This window comes from Nymphaea colorata, chromosome 12 (assembly GCF_008831285.2).
Source record: "Nymphaea colorata isolate Beijing-Zhang1983 chromosome 12, ASM883128v2, whole genome shotgun sequence".
Lineage (NCBI taxonomy): Eukaryota > Viridiplantae > Streptophyta > Magnoliopsida > Nymphaeales > Nymphaeaceae > Nymphaea > Nymphaea colorata.
The window spans coordinates 16,765,631-16,786,181 of NC_045149.1; the positions used below are offsets into that span (position 1 = coordinate 16,765,631).

The window sequence follows — 20,551 nt, forward strand, 5'->3', positions numbered from 1 at the left end:
ATCTTTTTTTCTTTTTTGTTTTTTTTTATCAGGCTGTTGTTTTAATTTCTCAAATTAAGAGTATTTTGGTCATTTTAACACCCACCGAAGTGATCCAACCAAAATATTAAGTATAGAATATGATTGGTATCAAGGAGCAGGGAGACAAAGTGGGTTGGCCGCTGCTATTCCCCCTGAAATAAATTAAAAAAAAATTATTAGATGACTTTTTCAAAAATGCTAAATTTGCCCTCAAGAAAAAATTTGGAAACCGCATGCATTCACAGTTTTCCTATCCAGAAAACCCTATGTCTTCTGGAGATAATGTGACTTGATCATAAATCTTTTCCATTTCTAGGTCCATTGCATGGGATGTAGTACTTGAATCAGAATCATTTATAAAAGTTTACCCATCTAGCTAGCCGTTTTAGTAAGATCAATCCTCTTCCACTGTAAAACATAATCAATTCATGCGAGTACCGTCAGTTAATTTATCAAACAAAAAGGGATCAGTGTTAGTTTGTTTCACCAACCAAAACAAGATGACGTAATTTACCTTTAACCATGAACACACACACACGCACACTCTCTCTCTCTAGACAATGGTTTCGATGAGCAGAGGAGAGTATTTGTTCCAATTAAATATAAACTACATAGAATCGTCCTTAAAGCGGAATGACTCTGTATTATGAAGAAAAAACTAAACTCCAAAAGGTCTGCAGATAAATACTCTCACTATCAATGAGATAAGAGGTTCTATTGATGATGGTGCCGGAGGGGCATAAAATAGCTGATCGGACTGGGAGGGCTAGTGAAAATCCGATCATCAATTCAATTTGTGATTGCAAATGGAGGTATGCATTGCTCTCAAGTTAACGACAATAACCATAAGTTCACCCATATCTCAAAACAGTCTTGAATCCCAATGACAAGAAGAAGGGAGAAGGGCTTCGGCTTCTTCATGATATCTCCCCTACACTGCCGTGCATGGATTCAGCAGTTACATTCTCTGATCTTAACATCAATATTAATATCAACCTTCCGTAAATGAAGAATATATTTTATCCTTCTTATTTTCATGAGTTCATTTCGTTTTACCGATACTAATTTCCGTGCAACACAAGATCCGTGCCTTTGCTTGCCTTTTATCTTTAGTAGGAGAACTTCCACAATCTTCATCTAGATCTGAATTGCTAACCGATTAGGGCAGCTTGGCTTAACATGACTTCCCCCAACACCTAAGCCAGCATATAGTTCAACAAATTCATAAACTAAAAACGCAGTGATTTTCTTTATTGTAGCCACATCTCTGCTGCCGATTTAGCAGGTGCCAACATAAACTTCTCAGCACATAAATCATTCACGTTAAGATTTCAATCGATCAATATTATCACAGCAAAAGTAGCGTTTATTCGTCCCGACAAGCCGGACCTCAGACCTAACCCAAGGAATTAAAAAAAAAAAAATAAAGTTGTCCATATGCATAATATCTCACACACATGAGAGACCTACCTTAAGTAAAAACACGGGAAGGCAAAAGAACAGGAAATCATGCATCTTCACGCTAAGAATCATCCAATTCTTCTGTTGAATTATGCCATATTTGCTTATGAAGGTGGTCACCTTGTTTCCGCCATGAAAAGTGGGAGAACAACGAGCCAAAAAGGAGGGAAAGGGCCCCCAACTACAAGTAAACCCTCGCAGACGTTTAAACTCCACTGTTGAGTAGGCCCTTTTGAATGAGCGTCACTGATGCCATGTGCGTAGGGCTCAATATCGCACGAATCCACTCCTATGCACCGTATAAAAGGAGTGGGAGTTCCACTTGTTCCAAGGGGACCCTAAATGCTATATCTTAGACTCTTAGTAGTAGCTGAGAATGGGTCCACTGTCCAACTTGAAGGTTTCAGTTTGATCCCTAGGGCTCTATATTGGGAGGGCTACCTAGCTGACCGCACCATGTGCCAAGGTGCACTCGGCTATGGATGGTCACTTGCGTAGCAATCAATCCATCTAGCTAAAAAAAGGACTGAACATATATATATATATATATATATATATATATATATATATATATATATATATATATGTTCAGTCAGTCAGATTAAAGGCTTTTAGATTGGTGGTTAGTGAGAGTTTGATAATGAAATTAAGTACCTGAACTTTTGAACTAGAAAATATCGAAACTGGAGAGAAGATACTCGAATGGGGAGTACTAGGGAGAGTATTACTTGATATCGTTTACACCATGGAAACCAAATTAAATCTGTAGCTCAAGGTGGCACCTCTTGTTCATGATCAGTCTGTGGCATAGGCGTTTCCAACGTCAGATTGGCTACAAAACTAAGCTTCTTATGTGCATCTGGCTAGGTGAGTCGAAACTGAAACCTTCCAAAAAAAAATAATGTCAAGAGTTTCATTCTCTGGATGTACTCTGTTAAGAGAACCAAAATAAAGTCTTGGAATGAGTTAAATTTTCGTTTTCATGGTGCAATTCCCTTTTCAAATTAAGGCAAAGGGTGAAGCTTTGATGTCTTCAAACTGGGTTTTCCATGGCTGTTGTCCACACTAGCCGGCCCAAGAACAAATGCTTATACTATTCCAAGTTGTTCTTGTGTGGGAGTTTTCTTCCAGCTGTGTGTCTTAATTCATGGGCTGCACCCACTCAATAATGATGGTATAGAAGAAAAGGGGAAGTAACTTACTTTTCTGACAAAGTGAAACTGAATTAATGGAGACAAAGGGAAGCCCATTATTGGGCTTAAGCTTTTGTGTCGTCATAGAAGCATCCAGTTTAATTTAGTCAGGAACTACCACGCTTAATGGAGATGTTAAATGAGACTAGAAATTTGAGTTAGTAACTGCATGCAAAAAAAAAAAAAAAAAAAACTAAAATATACGTAGTTAAGAGATGGAACATCACTGTCATCGAACATTCCCTAAGAAGGCGAGTTACGGTCTTCATCCAACTTAAGAGAATGACAAAATCTCTCTCTCACACACATTTGAAAGTAGAGTTAGGTAGAGTCTGACCTGTTACATCATGGCACTTACAATATATTTCAAACCATGTTGGAGGTTGATCATCTTTCTATACTTTTTACCTTTTTGAAAGTATCTGGTCAGACAAGACGATGATAAACAAAACTAGTTTCTTTACCTCTACATATAACTGCAGTGGGAACACCATAATTTGAAAAGCTCTCTTTCCTGAAAGAGCACGAAGCTCGAGAATAAAGTTCACAGTCGACATAATGTCCCTTCTAGATGATTCAAACACCACTCCACTGCCTTCTGGAATTAACGTGGAGGTAATCTCTGCGTCCCATTGCTTTTCAATCTCAACTTTCCCATGCACAGTCCATCATGGGAGAGATAAGTCATCTCCCTCATGATTCACAAGTAAAGAATCCAATCTTCAGTCTCTCCCTTTAAAGTTATGATTGCAGCGACCTTTTCTCATCCTCATCCCTATAGCCATCCCCTTATTTTGTCTCTATCTCTCTCACATTCTAGTCTGATCAGCTAGCGCTAAGGGCCTAACAGACGTGATTTCTGATGCACAACACAGGCAAAAATCCTGCGTATATATATATATATGATCTGCACATGGAGACAGAAGCAAGCATACATCACCACCAACCATCATCGTCATCACCATCTCATCATCTGTGTAGTTGAAAATATTGTGTTGAAATTGGTGATGCATTCTTTCAACATAAGGCAGAATTTATTAATTGTGAGGGCGTTAAAGAAGACATAGGTTGTGATACTTCTTTCCATTGCAAGCAAGAGTCATCAATCTTTCCATCATAAAGCCTAAGCCACGCGCGCCCAGTGAAGAGATATCACTGTTTGCTTCTTTTCACTTACATCTTTTCATTAAGACTTGGGCAGAACCTCGGGATAGTTTTTCAACCGAAACAGTAGTCGACTAGTCGTTGCTTATAGGAAAATAATGCAAGGGTCGCCCTTTCTTCCCTTGAGAAGACTGCGATTGATGCCGAACTTCTGAGAAGCCATGATAATGATCCGTCTGTGTGTCTCTTAATGACGGTCGCCCCCTTCTTTCCACCGCCACCAATCGCCGGTTCGTTTAGCTGTCCGGGATAGGACCCACTGGCTTCTCTCAAGTGGGGAACTGTCTGCTTGAGACCGTTCTTTTCTTTCCACACTCATGAACTAGCCATTGATCGATCGGATCAGGGAGAAGTAGACAGGGCGAACACTGGTCACGGGACACACCATGATCAAACATCCTTTTCCTTGTCTACAATCATGCAGAGACTTCGCGGGTCCCAATTAGGATCCATTCTCTCTGCCGCTTCTTCTATTTACTCTGTAGCTACTACAGTAAGAAACCCTCTAGAAAATAACTATTTCTTACGAGTCCGGTGAATCAGAAGCCCTCCTAAATGAAATCCTTGTCTGCCAGATGCGTCCCCTTTTGTTTTAGATCATAACCACAAATATCATTTTCTAGGTTTTAACGCTGAAGTTTTGTTATAAGTATAATACAGAAAAGTTGTTTTTTACAGAAAAAAAAAAAGTGAAAATTCTGGAAATTTTAAAACAGTTAATCTTTCGGTGAAAAGAAGAAGGTAGCCAAAATCTTAAAAATAAAATGCAAAAATCGTGAAAAGAAAAAACTAGTAAAAATAAAATTGCAAAGAAACATGAAAAAACAAAAAAAACGATAAAAAGGGGGGAAATGAAAATAAAACACGTTTTTCCTTGACATTTGTTTCTTTAAAGTGGGTTTTCACGTTTTATTTGGCTGACCAGTTTTTAACGTTTTAAACATGTTTTTTTTTATAATCCCCTGATGTCCAACCTTTCAAAAATCCTCATTCAGTTTCCTATATATATATATATATATACATACAAGGATGCGCAATATAACACAAATATCATTCAACACAAAATCCATTGTTTTTTATCTTTTTCTGCACTTCGTAATGGGTGGGAGAAATCTGGTTCTTGGCAGCTGCAATAAAATCTTATGGTCTTCCCTGATGGCAGACGGTAGATCTGTCTCTGGCATAAATGCCAACGAAAATGGAAGTAGCACTGCCGGCCTAGGTGTCGTAGCTCCTCCACTCCATTAAGCCCTTTAGGGCTGCATTAAAACCTGACGATCAAGAACACTATCTTTTTCCTTTCAGAAAACATAAGTAATATTCATCCATGTTTTCTTTTATAGATCTACCAAACAAACAAATTTTGTAGGAAGTTAATAGGAACACAAGCAAAAAGAATAGTGAAGTTCAAAAAAATACAAAAACTGTTGTTCCAATCAACGGAAGGTCAAGAAGTCTACTATTGGAGTTGTGATTTGATCTTCTTGCGCTGCCAGATCTCACGTAGGGCTATTGCGAAATTTTATATGGGATTGCCCTCAAACTTATAAGTGGATTCATGTATGACACGACCGATGGCCCTAACAAACTTCATACTCAATTAGGCACAGTAAAAACCTAGCCTACTGGGTCCAGGTTGATTGGACTCAGTCGCCGCCCGGTCAGCCAATATGCTCACATGAGAATGAACCAAGTTCATGCAACTTGCTGCGGCTTGTATAACGTTAGCTCCTTCAGTATCTTCAAAATTGCTTAAGATCTAAATTTCTGATCCAAGTGTGACAGTTCAAGTTAAATCTCATCCCCAGGCCTTCAAGTTGAAGGAACTTAGTTGTAGAGTATGCATCCTATGCCTTTGAGATGAAGCAGTAGGAAGACTTTATCATGCTATATATATATATATATATATATACATATATATATAGAACGCACTTCTCGACAATCTGAATATATTTACAAATCTTTACGTGGTTAGATCTTTAATGGATGTCAAAGCATTGGATCCGGTTAGGTTTTCACTCTATCAGATCTGATGAATGGGAAGTTGCACATTTAGGTTTGAATTGTGACTCAAGTGTGAATGAAGAAAAGTCAGACGACATCTGAATCAAATTGTCAAAGCCGCAACCGCAAAATCCAATCCAAACCTCATTTTAATCACAGAGCCATTATATTTTAGCCTGGTTTGTTGTTTGGTAATGAAGCTAACATCCGTTTTTGAAAGTTGAATTGGATATGGATGCACAAGGAGTTGACAGTGCATGTTATATTCAAGATGATCATATCCACTGTCTATGGTACTTTGTGAAACCAAATCCAAATTTGATTCTGATCAACTTTCATCTCCCAAACCCAAAACTAATCCTTCTTTGGATTGGATATTTTTTTTGTATCTGGCCGATCTGATGAAATTTCATGAAATATCAAATCTGAATCCAATTCATTGACATCCCTATGTCCCTTGCCAAACATGCGCAGAATCCTTCATTCTACCATGCGGTCATTCCCCCACATTATTATTGTCTCTGGTTAGACAGAAAATCTCGATATTGATAGCCTCAGACATCAAATTCTGGCCTCCAGATCCCCGGACATATAGTAATACTGTATTAGCATCAACCGAAGAAAGCTAAAGAACTCAATTACGTACTTGAGATAATGATTGGGTTTGATTATGATCATTCTACCAGGCAGTCTCCGTCTGTTCTTCCCCCAACAGTGCCTCTGGTTAGACAAAAAATCTTGGCATTAGTAGTCTCAGGCATCAATTTCAGATTTCCCTATATCCAGATATGAGTTCGAAGACTCCCAAAAATGTTGCACTAAAACAGTATTAGCTTGACATCAACCAAATAAAGTAAAAAAAAAAACAAAACCGAACACTTAAGCTAATGACTTGGTTTTAGCATGATCGTTTCGATTTGCCGGAACCAGTGGTGGAGCTAAGGGGGGCCGTGATTCGCCGTCCCTCAATTTTTTTTAATTTACATATAAATTTGAAAAAAAATCATTTATTCGATATAAAAAATTTAAAAATAATATTTTGACTTTCATATGAAAAAATTCTGGCTGCGCCCTTATATAAAACTCATTTCTAAGCTTGTGATCACCGTCGGCGCACCAGGACCTCAAATATTTGACCACGCTCTTTTTGGCCTATGAAGGGCTGGAAATGGTGAAACACAAACACATTTCGCGTTTTGTATAATAACCAGATCTACACCAAACACTAAACGTGGACTTAGCCAAAACTCTAGGTTCACTAAATCTGCGAACCACTAACCTAACCCTCCCCCAAGTGGGCTGGCTTGGACCAATTATAATCCAAATAAAACTTTGGAGGACGAGGACCATAGCTGTCCCCTGAATAAACAATCCATTTAAAAAAACGCGAAAGAACGGCAGAAAGTACAACAAGCGTTTGAGTTCGGGTCGCTTTCCACATATGAGATAGATGTGGGCGTTTGTTAGTCGTCACATGGGCTTTGGGATAAATTAAGCTCTCATTCTGACAGTTTCCTCTAAACAATTGCTTCTTGACTTTATATATATATATTCATTAAGGTTTGCTTCTTTACCAATAAAATGGTAGAGTTGAAAAAGCATCGACATGTATACTTCTTAATTTAAACTGAAGCTTGGCATTAAAGAGCTATTATGCCATCTCTTCTTGTTATGTCAGTTTCTAAATGTTGTGTTCTTATCATGTTCTTCACTGGTATGCGTGACAGAAAGCGAATTTAATGAAACTTCGTTTTTAATGGCCAAAGTAGGTGCCGATGATCGAATGGTTGGTCATTTCTAATCTGCTAGGCAGGCAAAGGGAGCAGAACCAAACCCACAAAAATCATAAAGAAGAAAAGCGAGCCGCGGAGTTCGTGCAACGGAAGGTTTTAATCGTTGTTTAATACGTTCTATACCTATAATTAATTTTAAAAACGAAAAATCCCCGCTGCCTGCCTACGTTATTCAATTCACTCAGATCACAAGAGGTGTCTTTTCACGTCTTTTCTCGGTTTTATAATGTTGCAGTTTTCTATGCATCACGATAATACATGTACATTCATATAATAATATATGTGTTATTAAGTCTAGGTGACCCGATCTCTAAGCATCGTTTAGAAATCAACGGCTGCGATCTGACCGTCCTGCAGGGCCTGTTTTCGGATCCGTAGGGGCCATCATTCCCCCATATAGCTTAGGTGGTACGAACACAAGTGTATAGCTTACAATGAATGCATTCTCAATGAAACTACATTATATATATATATATATATATATTCCCCACATACTATTTTGTAGAATGCACCTTCACATTAACCATGGTAGTTGGCTTTCTTTTTTAAAGCGTAAGAAATGACCTCATGATAATTTAGTATTTTATGGACCAAGAGTTTCAAAAAAACCATTAATAACCGGCTTGATGACGCTAAGATTGCGTTAGAAACATTTTTTCGTGTAAAATAGATGGGATTACACGTGAACTTGTTGCATGGGACATGTTTTTGGTTCTATTTTGAGAGTAATCTCAATAGTCGAGTCTACCTCAAAGATGAGCTCATTGCATGAAAAACTAAGAAGCAAAAATCTACGTATGATAAATAACTTAGACTGGAGGCCTCGTGATAGGATGTGATTTTTATATAATTAGTGGTGAGGTACGGCATGGGCAACATGCACCTTCAAATTGATTTACATGGGCCAGGGAAATGCCAATACATTTATTAAATAGAGTGTCGTGCATATATTGTTTGTAGTATAGAGGCGTACAAGAGTCGAACTAACAAACAAACTTTCATTAGTTCATCAGTTCAACCAATTATGCTATGCCCTTCAAAACTAGTTTGATTTCTATGACGGTGATTATATAGAATGCTCATATATATGTTAAGCCTATGTCAAACGCTAACACAATTCTGTCTGGTTGCGTTTAATAGATTCAGATTTAAGATCTGAGACTGCAAAAAAGTGTGTGCTTAGAGAGACCCTTAGTTTAAAATGGAAGAAGTTCCAAATGACAGTGGGACCATTCCTCTTGCTTAACGGCAAATACAAGGATGCTAAATGCACAAGAAATCAAATTTTACAAAAGTTAGTCACTGACTCTTATTTACAAATACAACAAAGCAGTGCACATCTTTAAGATTATATCAAGCCCATTACAGATGCACAAGGAAACACAGAGAGACCATGCCTCTCTCTTACGCAGCCATGCTTCACATGCGTGCACTAAGAATCTGACTTGCAAAGTAAGGTATTTTCGCAGGGTTGTCACTTTGTTCGAAGGTTGGAATTACGATCCCTATATTTATTCAATTACTATAAAATTTATCTATTTTATTTTATTTTTTATTTCATGTGGCATTCGCTTCTATAATTGGAAGTGGCGTTCTTTCGTGTTAGACCAGACCCAGTTCCAGACCAGACCAGACCGAGCCAACCTTGGTCGGTGCCAAGGTTGATACTGGTCTCCGTAGACTACGGGAGGAGAACAGCGTCATTTCAATTGTTGTTCAGCTGCAAAAGGTCTTTTGACTCTGAAATTATCCTCGATTTAAATTGTGGAGGCAGGAAATAGACAAATACAATTTCCTGGTTTTTCTCCAGACGTCCGAAGCCGTTGATGGTTGAAAGGCGGCAAATTTCTTATTTATTTATTTTTTTTTACTGCGCGGTAGAAAAATAGGTCCTTCCCCGATAGCCGTACACTATTAAAAAAGAAACCATATATTCATAAAATATAACAAGAATAGCCACCGCTGATAACACTAATGTCCCATGCCACGTTGTCCAAAACCATGGCCAAAAGTTGTTAAAGCATGTGGTGGAGGGCGAGAACCGAGACGCAGGGAAAGCCATATGACAAAATTGCCCCTCTCCTGCTCCATGAGACCTAAGATCGATCACAAGATAAGTCAGTGCGGAGCCATGATCATTCATTAAGATCGTCTTTGTCTAATTAATGAAATAAATGGTTCTTAAGAGGCTCAAATAAATTGATATCTAAGTCAAATGATCTATTTATTACTGGTTGTCAGAAAATATTTTGCTTTATTGATTTTTATTTCTATATCAGGATTCAACTACAAGTCACATTCTTGACAAGTAAATCATATTGAATGCAATCATAAGAGTATTGTTCAAGATGAAGAAGCTTGTGACAAATTTCTTTGTTTCTTGCACCATAAACTTCACCACCAACAAATCTATAATAAAACAACTCCGGCATCGCTTGTCCTTCGAACGCTTTTCAATACAATTCCATGGTACTCGAGGGAGGGCAAGTTAGGGAACCCGGGCACGGTTTTTACCAACGGTATATTTTAAGTGTACCCCGGGTTCTGGGTCCTAAGTGAAAGAACAGTGAGAATGACAGCACACAGACAAAAGCTTCTCAGGAAGAAAGAGAGAGATTGATGCACACCTATAGAGAAAGAGAGAGCCAATCTGATGCACACCTATAAATGCTTATCTGATATTATTTTTAAATGGAGGAAATACATTACGGGGTAAGGGAGACGGGAGAGGAGGAAATAGAAGAATTATATATATCTATATACCTATATATATATATATATAGATATATATCAAGAGAGAGAGAGAGAGAGAGCTGTGGAGAGAGAAAGAGGAGGGAAAGGGGGACGCTTTGTTACCTTTTTTATGTTGCACGCATCCATGGCAGAGGAGCAGAAGGGGAGGGTACTGTGTACGCAGGAGAGGAGGAGGAGAAGGGGGAGAAGATAACAGGAGAGCAGAAAAGGCGGAAACCCAGTAGAGAAGGAAAAGGAGTGACGGCCGAGGGCCTAGAGGGATAGGAATAGAGAGAGAGAGAGGAGGGGTCTGATTTTACCGCCTTCTGTTCCGTCTGTAAAAGAGAGAAAAGAATGAGTTCTATGAAAGCACGCAGCCTCCCTGCGCTTCCTCTTTACTCCCTGTAATCTCGCGCTCTGTCTCTCGTTCTACTTGTGTTCCGTACTCTCTCTTTCTGATATGAAGGAGAAACGCTACCTCCCTAAAAGCATTCACTGGCTTAGAGTGGTGGTGCGCACTCTGAAACTATTCCCTTAGCAATCTTGGTAAGTGAAAAAAAAAAAAAAAGTCCTCGTTTTTCTGTATTTTCTGGTGGTCTTTCTTCATCGTGGGTACTCGGTTTTCTGGGACCCGATGAAGGGGATGCCCTTCAATTTTGGGGGGAAGGGCGTTTCAGTACCGGTGCCGGAGTTTGGCGAGGGAAAGTGGAAGAAGGTAAACAACGAGCCCACCTCTGTGCTGGACACGCATAGGAGTCCGAGCCCCACCTCGACGTCCACCCTGTCTTCTTCCTTTGGTGGTGGTGGTGGTGGTAGCTCCACCGATACTGCTGGGGGGGTGGCGGCCATCTCTGGCCATCAGCCGCAGAAATGGGCGGCTGCCGGCGAGCCGACCAAAGACGAGTGGCCTGTTGAGCTCGTGGGGTCTGGAAAATGTGGGGTTGCTATGGATGAATGGGATAATATGATGATTGAAACTGTGGGAGCGCCTGAGCCGCAGGACAACTCTCTCTTCAGGTGGATGGTGGGGGAGATGGAGGATCCCTTGAGGATCCCGCAAGGTGGTGGGAGCGCGAATCAAGTTAATGGCGTCGGCGGCGGTAGTTGTGGAGGAGGAGGAGGCGGTTGTGGTGGTACTGTTTCGTTTGATGGTCCAGTTGAGCCTGGGTTCTCGGTTGACTCTACCACTTACGGCTTTGGTGCAAGCTTCATCGATCCCTCCTGTAATGGAGTGGTTTTTCCTGTGAACTCCTTGCTTGGTGGTTTCTCCTCTGCTTCTAAATTCGGTGCCTGCTCTGGTGGAGGTGCTGCCACCAGTGTTGGTGCTGGTAATGTCTCTCTGTTCGCGCCGTCGACAAATCTTTCGCTCCCTTTGGTCGACCTACCGGGAATTTTCTGCCAGCAGCAGCCGGAGCCACCTCTGTTGGAGGAGAAACCTCATATTCACCCATTCATAAATTCGGCGGCGTCAAATTTGGGATTCTACCTACAGGAAGTTCCGGTCATTCCTCCAGCAAAACGCCACCAGTCGGCGGGGCTTGACCAGGAATGGGCGCCACCTCCCCCTAGCCAGGCTCTGCCCTTCCCTCCCCTTGTAAAGCAGGAGATGCAAATTCCACATCCGAACAAGGTGCCCTTCTCCGACTCTGGGCAGGAATTGTTCCTGAGGCCACACAAACTGAAGCAGCAGCAGCAGCCTATGTCTTTGCTGCAGCAGCATCAGCAGCAGAGGCCGAGATCGATGCCTGATTCTGTTTACGGTCCGGGCTCGGACGACGCAGCGCAGCTATTCATTGTGGATCAGCTCCACCGGGCAGCCGAGCTCGCCGAAACCGGAAATTCTGTTCACGCCAGGGCGATATTGGCGCGGCTCAATCACCACCTGTCCTCACCTGTTGGGAAGCCCCCGCATAGGGCTGCTTTCTATTTCAAGGAGGCTCTCTTCCACGTCCTGGGCACCCGGAATGGTGCCCCTCCTGTGCAGGGCGTCAATCCGGCCATTGCACCTCCAGTCTATTCTCCCTCCGACGTCGTTCTCAGGATAGGTGCGTACAAGGCCTTCTGTGAGATCTCCCCATTAGTGCAATTCGCTAGCTTGACGTGCAACCAGGCTCTGCTGGAGATCCTCAACGGCCCTAGCGCGATTCACATCCTCGATTTTGATATCGGGATCGGCGGGCACTGGGCTTCTTTCATGCAGGAGATTGCGCCAAAGGTTGATGGTACTCACTCCCTTAAGATCACTGCATTCATCTCACCGTCTTCGCATAATGAGCTGGAGCTCGCGCTTACCAAAGAGAACCTCTCGAACTTTGCTCGCTTGCTTAATATACCCTTTGAATTCAACGCTGTCATTCTCGATTCGTTCGATCCTTCTGTCTGCAATTTGCGCAGTCCAAATCAGGTTCTTGTTGCCAATCTCCCCGTCTCGTCTCATCGATTCTTTTCTTCGAGTTCGCTACCTTCACTCCTCCAATTCGTCAGGCAGCTTTCACCAAAATTGGTTGTCTCCTCTGACAATGCTTGTGATCGGACAGACCTCCCGTTCTCGCAGCATTTCCTAAATGGTTTGCAGTTCTACTCATTTCTTTTTGACTCCCTCGATGCCATGAATGTCAATCCGAATACTCTCCGCAAGGTCGAAGGTCTGCTTCTTAAGCCAAAGATTGAGAGCCTCGTGGCTAGCTGGTATCATGCGGCGGAGAAGCTCCCGCCTTGGAGGAATCTGTTCATTTCAGCTGGCTTCACGCCTGTGGCTCTCAGCAACTACACACAGATACAGGCTGAATGCCTCATTAAGCGGCTCAATTTACGGGGTTTCCACGTCGAGAAGCACCAAGCTTCACTTCTTCTCCTTTGGCAGCGCCGGGAGCTCGCCACTGCTTCAGTTTGGACGTGCTGATGGGGTGCTAACGCCTGCACCTTTGGCAAGCATGTAAGACCATACTTATATGCTGAATTCCTTTTGTTATAAGTGATACAGTAGGTATGAAAACTTGCTGTTTTTGTCATCACTTCGGGGTTTAGCCTTCTACTTTATCCTCTTTTACTTCCCGTTGGCAGTATACTTAATGTCATTTTGACTATTTGATTCCAGCTTCACACTCTGAGAAACTTGGAAGATATTTTCTTTGTTTCCTTTTGTCATGAACCAGGAGGATATGCTAACGGGTTTATGTCGTGCGTATATAACATCTTTGGGAAGTCACTGGCGCTAGTGTATATGTTACAAGCAACAACTTTAGTAGGTGTTGATTGTACACATGGAGAGGGCCCAACATCTGTTTGCCCGTCTGACGAACTAGTGTTATAATCAAAACTGTTGCTGTAAATTATTCTTACACTTATAAATGGCAAAATTCTAGCAAATTTCTGCATATGATGGTGCTAATGGGGTAAGTAGCTGCGTTGGATTTGCTGCGTTTGTGTTCTTGTGGAGAACAGACCTTTTGGTTAAATGTGGGTGATCGTGCTTGCTCAGTGGCCCAGTGGATTGGTGTGTTCGCTGTCTCTTCTGTTGATTGCTTAAGAAATTGATTTGCATCTGCAGAATATGCATTGTCCTAGTGTTCTTCACATTTGCTTGCGAACCCTCTGTTAGATTTTTATTTTTATTTTCCACATATCAACTTTAGCAATTGGATGATGATAACAGGATTATGTCAGTATCTTTGCTGTTCCAAGAACCCCAATAACGGCACCTTAGTCTATCAAAGTCTTCTTGGTTGTAAATCATTTTGCAGTTTAGCTTATCCATCCATATCACTGGATTTATTTTCATATGTTTTCTCTGCTTTGTAGTGGTCTGACCCTTTTGCAAGTGCATTTATTTATGGAAAAGCTCGTAGACAATGCTTTCGATCAAGCTTAAATCTCTACAGAGCCTATAGACCATTTAACAAGATGCAATAGTCTGTTTCAACAACCTATGATCGTTTTATGAGGAGCCAACTTGCTGGCTTTTTTTTTTTAGTTTGTCCCGTTGAATTTTTGAAAGCTGACATCTCGGGGGCACCGTATAGTTGTGTATTTCTGCCAGTTCTTAAATTAACTTGTTTGCAGAAGGATTAGTGCTTTATCCTCCAGAGTTAAATAAGTACTCTAGCTACCAAGCTGGTGTTAAGTGCTTTGTTTTTTGCCTGATCTTTTTGTTTCAATGAAGTCTATGCAGTTAAAGATGCAAAATCACATGAGTGCTGCTTTTTTGTTCCTGTCTGCTGTTTTCTTCTTCCCTGTTTAATACCAAATGAAGTGGTAGAGAATGTATTTGAGGACAGTGTCAGCATAGAATACTTCTTCCTTTTCTTCTCTGAGTAGAAGAAGATGAAGTTTTTTGTTGTCAGTAACTGTTGGGTCCTTGTTTCGTATACCCTGTTCTCCAAAGACAGTCTATCCAAAGTAGCTACCTTCTTGCAGTTGGACTAAAACTTTAAAAAATGTCTAAATTTGCTTCTTGCCAATTCACAGTGAATTTCTTATATTGCTGGTGGTGTTATTATTATAGTTATTTTGCCTTCTCTTGGTTTGGTACTGGAATCAAAATAAAATAAATTGATGGGAAGGGCTGTCCTAATCCATTATATAATAGTCAAGTTGTGATCAGTCTTGAATTGCTTTAATCTCAACATTCTCTTTATTATTTGACAGTCAACAGAAACTGGCTTTCAATTACAGATATCTGAATTTACTTGAAAGATATTTACTGTTGTGCAATGAGAAAATTCTTTAACCATCGTTGATTCCGGTAACTTTTTGCTCTCTCCCTCTCTCTGTTGGGTGTTTCTGGCTTACAAGCTGAGGCTCTGTTGGTTGATGAATGCGTGATTCATGTTCTTCATACTCGGATACAGTTAGAGCACTTTAGCGAGCTGTGCACGCTTTGCGATTCAAATAGAGACCGTTTGTTTTACCGCGGTTGCTAGACTAAGACTCTGCATTAGAGCCGATGTTGACAGGAGGGATGAGAATTGAACGAATTCTTTCCCGTCTCTGCTATTTGGACTTGCGTATTTTTATAGCGATGGAGATGAAATTCGCATTGATCTCCCACACAACTAGATTCTTGAGTTAATTCTACTCTCATCCTCGCTCTTTCCTATAGATTCAGTTAAACTATTGATGAAGAATCCAAAATTTCAGAAACCTTCAGCGCAGAATTGAAGGCACGATGAAGCCCACTCCACGAGGTTCTGCACTTGGGGACGCATAATCAGCATCCGCTGACCGATTATGCTTTTGTTTCCCTCGAGAATACTGAATTTCCTTGGTACTTTAGTCCAACCAATGGCCAGCTTTATGAGTGGCCGAGTTCCATCTTCATGGATTGCGGTTCACAAAACAGCGGCAGAAGTGTTACCACTCAGGGGTTGTAGTTCAGAAAATTCTGGTATAGATGTTTCAGCTCCACCCACCCTTTAGCCTTGTGTCTGGTTCCAATCTGCCCCTACCTCGTGGGTTCTAGATGGTTAAAAGATGTTCAACTCAGGCATAACTGAAAACTAGGCCTCTCCCAGCATGGGCGACCATCTGCCCACTTCCGCTTGGTAAACAGACCGGGAGGGAGAGAGAGAGAGAGAGAAAGAAAGAAAGAAAGAAATCTCACTTTAAGTAGCGTTCACAGGAATTGATAAGGTAAGGGACGTGTTTCATCTTGTGTTCTCTGACATCAGCTGTGTCATGCCTCTTGGGGAGAGGGAGAGAAAATGAGAGTGAAGTCACTTGGCGTTAAGTCTGGTTCTACCGAGGATCAACCCATTAATGGCTAAAATTTACAACAGCTAATCTTGAGAGAATATGAACTCGAACTCTGCATTTGCTTGGACCTGAATGGCTTTTGGGTAGGGATGTAAATGAGTGGGATATCTGATTTCTTTGTCTCTGACTGAGGTCTAGTTTGGATGACATGATATAATTCTCGGCTCACCACAAACTTTGTTTTTACCTCAAAACTGGGTGGTTTCCTACTGTGCGTGGGTGACGCTTCTCAACCCAATAATTCGCGTGAAAAGCTGCCCAAACCCTAGCCTTTTCAAACCCCGCTTCCAATCCGGACCTGCTAAGCCCGTCCATCGCCAAACTACGCTCGACAGATCTGTGTTTGATGTGAAATTTCCTCGAGTCCTTGTTTTGTTGTCCACGCTGGTGCATTTGATAGAGAGAGAGAGAGAGAGAGAGAGAGAGAGAGAGAGAGAGCGGGAGAAGGGAAGCGGCGAAGCTTCTCCTCTTCACGGCGTAGCGACAATATCACAATCAGGAATAGGTCTCTCCACTTTTTATCTGAACAAGTTTCTGTGGATGTGGAGCAAAAAACTTTTTGGGGACAACGACGGGCCAATGGAAAAGAGGGATGGACGGTCCAACCTGGACTAGACTGCTCAGATGGACGGCAAAGAATTCTCTTTTGAGCTTTACAGCTCTCTCTCTCTCTCTCTCTCTCTCTCACACAGGTGGGAAAGACGAGGGGAGGCAGATGACAGAGTCTCTGGCTCTCTGCTTCCCCTCCTTTTGCTTTGATCTGCAAGCAATTAGATGTGACGCAACATCCTTTCAAGAATCGCATGGCCCCCACCCTGCTCATTAATTACTTCAGTTCGGGGTCTTGTTCTTATTTGCCATGGTTAAAGATCGACTCCACCACTTCAAGGATGGAGCCTCTGCTTTCCTTCACCTGTCACTGTGACGTCATGTTTGGATAATGGTGTATGTGCGTGCCCCCGCCCGCTTGAGTTTCCCTTTCTTTCTCTCAAAGGATGATGGCAGATCTATCAGCAGTATGATGCTGATTGCCTTTCATTAAGGCAGATTTCAGATCACCGTGGCTCTTGGATTGATCTAAGATTTCTTTTATATAAGACCTTTATAAGCAAATATCAGACTTTATTGCTATGTGAAAAGGAGGATTCGAGATCCACGGTTTGCCATTTATTTCAGACAATGAATTTCAATCTAATGCAGATTTGAGATCAAGCTCGGACGGGATATAGTCAAAGGTCTGTTTATGAAGTATTAACAATCATATAATTCGAATTAATGTCTTAGATATGACAAGAACTGAACCATTCAGTTTATCTAGATTAGGTAAAACCAACATGCATTCATGAAGTAAACAAGGCTCATATTTGTTACAGATGAAGCCCTTTCATTTCATGGGGTTCAAGAAGAATAAAAGAAGAAAATGTTTGAAGTTGTGCGATTTATAAAGACAAAGCTTTCCTGCAGTTATGACTGCACTATACATAGCTTCGCTTTTACTAACATACACAAATGAATAAGGGGAGAGAGAGAGAGAGAGAGAGAGAGAGAGAGAGAGAGATTGTCACTTGTACTGTTTGGAGGAGATGCATTTCTAATCCAATATTATGTTCCTTTTAAGGAGTGACAATTAACAAATTAAGGTGCTGGATTTAGTTTACAGGACTTTCTGAATTGAATAATGCAATTTTAGCACTACTTCCTCCTATTGTGCAAATGTGATGCTGCTATCCCATTTTATTTGGATTTGTTTCAGATTTCTGATCTTATCAGAATCTGCTCAGACAGTCGACTCAGATTTCTGATCCATTCTGAATCTGTTGGGACAGATTTGTCGCTAAAGCCAGATTTTCTCTCCGATTCACAGTCCCACTCATGTTTTTTTGATTCGGAATACAATTCTACATCCGGATCTGAGTAGGAATCAAGAAAATCCGTGTGTATCGTGAATTGGTCCTTGCCTTGTTTTCTGGAACTAAATATGCGGTTCTTCACCGTGGATCCCTGCACGCAAGTTATAAGTTGTGTCAACTGGGCTCCAAATCTTTTGTACAGTAACTCGCAAATTTGGCAATTTTATTTTGATATACTGTTTTATGTTTTCTTTTTTCCTTTTTGGTGATAAAAGAAGAACAAAGGTTCTTGTCCCAAACAATGTAGAACTCTAAGTTGAAGAGATCACTTGAACACTTAAAATTCAATGGTAGTTCATATGAGCTGATTAACTTTCAGTTTACATAAGATGTTTAGACTAAGATGTTTAGACTTACCAACAACATGCATAAACTCCATAAAACCTTTCTAGTGTGTTTGAATGGATGGATAAGTACATCTAGAGATATTTCATGCCAGATTCTGACCTTGTAGACCAATCACGAGCAAAGAGAGCAACTTAAGACACTTAAGGGGTCGTTTGACAATTATAATAGTAGGACAGTATTGTATGAATCTGACTCAAACATACAATGTTTTACGAGCAGTTTGTTATTGTTCCCATCGCCACGCGATCTTTAATCCCCTTTTGATAGAAGAAAAAAAAAACTGTAAAAGAGAATAATGACAACTGAAGAAAGTGTCTCGAGAAGCTGTTTCTGTCTCGTGACAAATTTATCACACTATTCAAATAATGAGAATAGATACTCCTTGAGATATGTGGTACATGAAATGGAAAATCCAGGACCAGTCCTTTTTATATGGGAAACTGGATCCCGAGTCTCTCCATCTTCTTTAAATAAATACTGTTCAAAATTTGTTAAGTACAGACTTCCGCCATTATCTTTTTTCAAACATTAAGATTTAGTTTTCCTATATATCCATTTATTTCCACCACGCCTTTAACTTATTATCAAATTGATCAATTAACTCTAACAACGCCAATGTATAGTCTAAGCTGTTGGGCCGCACAAACATATCTCAATTCATACAAAAACAGAGTCCTTTTCACAAGAAAATGATGAAATCTGGAATAGCAAGTTCAAGAATTTCTCAGCCTCGATTATTAGTTTTTGTTTTTTTTTTCCCTCTTTCATGTAGCTTTGTGCATCTCAGGGTGGCATGCCCCTCACTTTTAATCAAATTCAATTTGCCTTACAAAGGTTTTGAAAAATACAGTGGGATACTTTGAAAAATTTTCAGAAATTTTATTTAATGATGCCATTTTGGCATCGACTTAGTCTTTTGGTCTGTGGGCCACTTAAATTTTTTTGAAAAGAAAAAAAATCTCTGGTTCCACCATCTCTGTAAACTGGCAGAAGAAAGGGGGGCCGTATATGGCTTCCCTCTCATTTTGAGGAAAAAAATTATAGTTATAATATTGAAAATTTTTAATTTGGTTCTTGTAAAAAGTTTAAAAAATATTGTTCAGCATATATATGAATTGTGAAAATATTTTTAATTCGGTTCTTGTAAAAAGTTTAAAAAATATTGTTCAGCATATATATGAATTTTGAAAATACTATTCGCTCTCAACAAAAAATTTTCTCGCTCCGCTCATTCTATACATTCGTAGCACACAAGTGGGCAATAAAATAATTTGAGCAATACAACCTACTTTACGCTATTGATTGCAAGGCTATAAATCGAGGTTTAGGACTTTTCTAGCTCTTGTAGGTCGGAGTTGTCGCAAGGGACGATATACTTTTTTTTTTTTTTTGACCGACCCTTGCATTGGTCCCGCGAATCAAACAAGGGCAGGGTGCGTATCCTCGGATCTGATGTTCCCAAACACAAACACAAACACAAACAAACACGCACACGCACATCTGACCTGAGATCCGGGGTTCTTAGGGGAAACATGGATATGAAATCCACGTTTCAGTCACAGTGGTGATCCAAGTTTGTTTGAACAATAGGTTCCAGGATTTCAGATCCCCTCGGATCTCATATGACATAGGCAAACAAACTCAAGGGATAAATGTTATTTCAAGGAACGGCGCACACAGCTCGTATAGGCCGTAAGATCAGACGGAACATTTTGGTAATTTTTTAAAGAAAAGGGCATGTTCATCATTAACCAAACTGGCGCATGAAATGTAGTATGGTGCATATAACCAGGTTCGGTTTTTTCATGTAATTCTTTAGCATAAAAGATTGTGGAGTTACCCTCTTCATTGCTTTAATCTCATGACAAAGCAAAACTCAGCTCTAAATATCATCCAAATTATAGGTCTTGAGCTAACTGAATCATTAAGGTATGGGGAATCCATAATTCCAGAGCTCATTCAACTCATGGGCTTAAATCTAATCGACTTGGTTCAGTTTGTAGAGCCTTAGAAAGCAGACTCCATTTGGCTTTCGTTATGTTATTCTGCTACTTTAATGGGTAGTTTGGTCTACCAAGCTTACCAGGTAGGAGCAGTCAGCCATATCTCGCCCACAGAAGGGAGAGAAATCCATCTACCGGCCACTTTTCTCTTTCAGGCAGTCGGGATT

General features: G+C 40.6%; 1 protein-coding gene across 1 annotated transcript; it reads left to right on the forward strand.

Annotated features, from left to right (window-relative positions):
• Positions 1-10,436: 10,436 nt before the first annotated feature.
• LOC116265879 (scarecrow-like protein 6) lies at positions 10,437-13,746 on the forward strand. The gene has a single exon (XM_031646852.2). The coding sequence runs from the start codon at positions 11,004-11,006 to the stop codon at positions 13,269-13,271; it is 2,268 nt and encodes a 755-aa protein (XP_031502712.1). The 5' UTR covers positions 10,437-11,003; the 3' UTR covers positions 13,272-13,746.
• Positions 13,747-20,551: the final 6,805 nt, after the last annotated feature.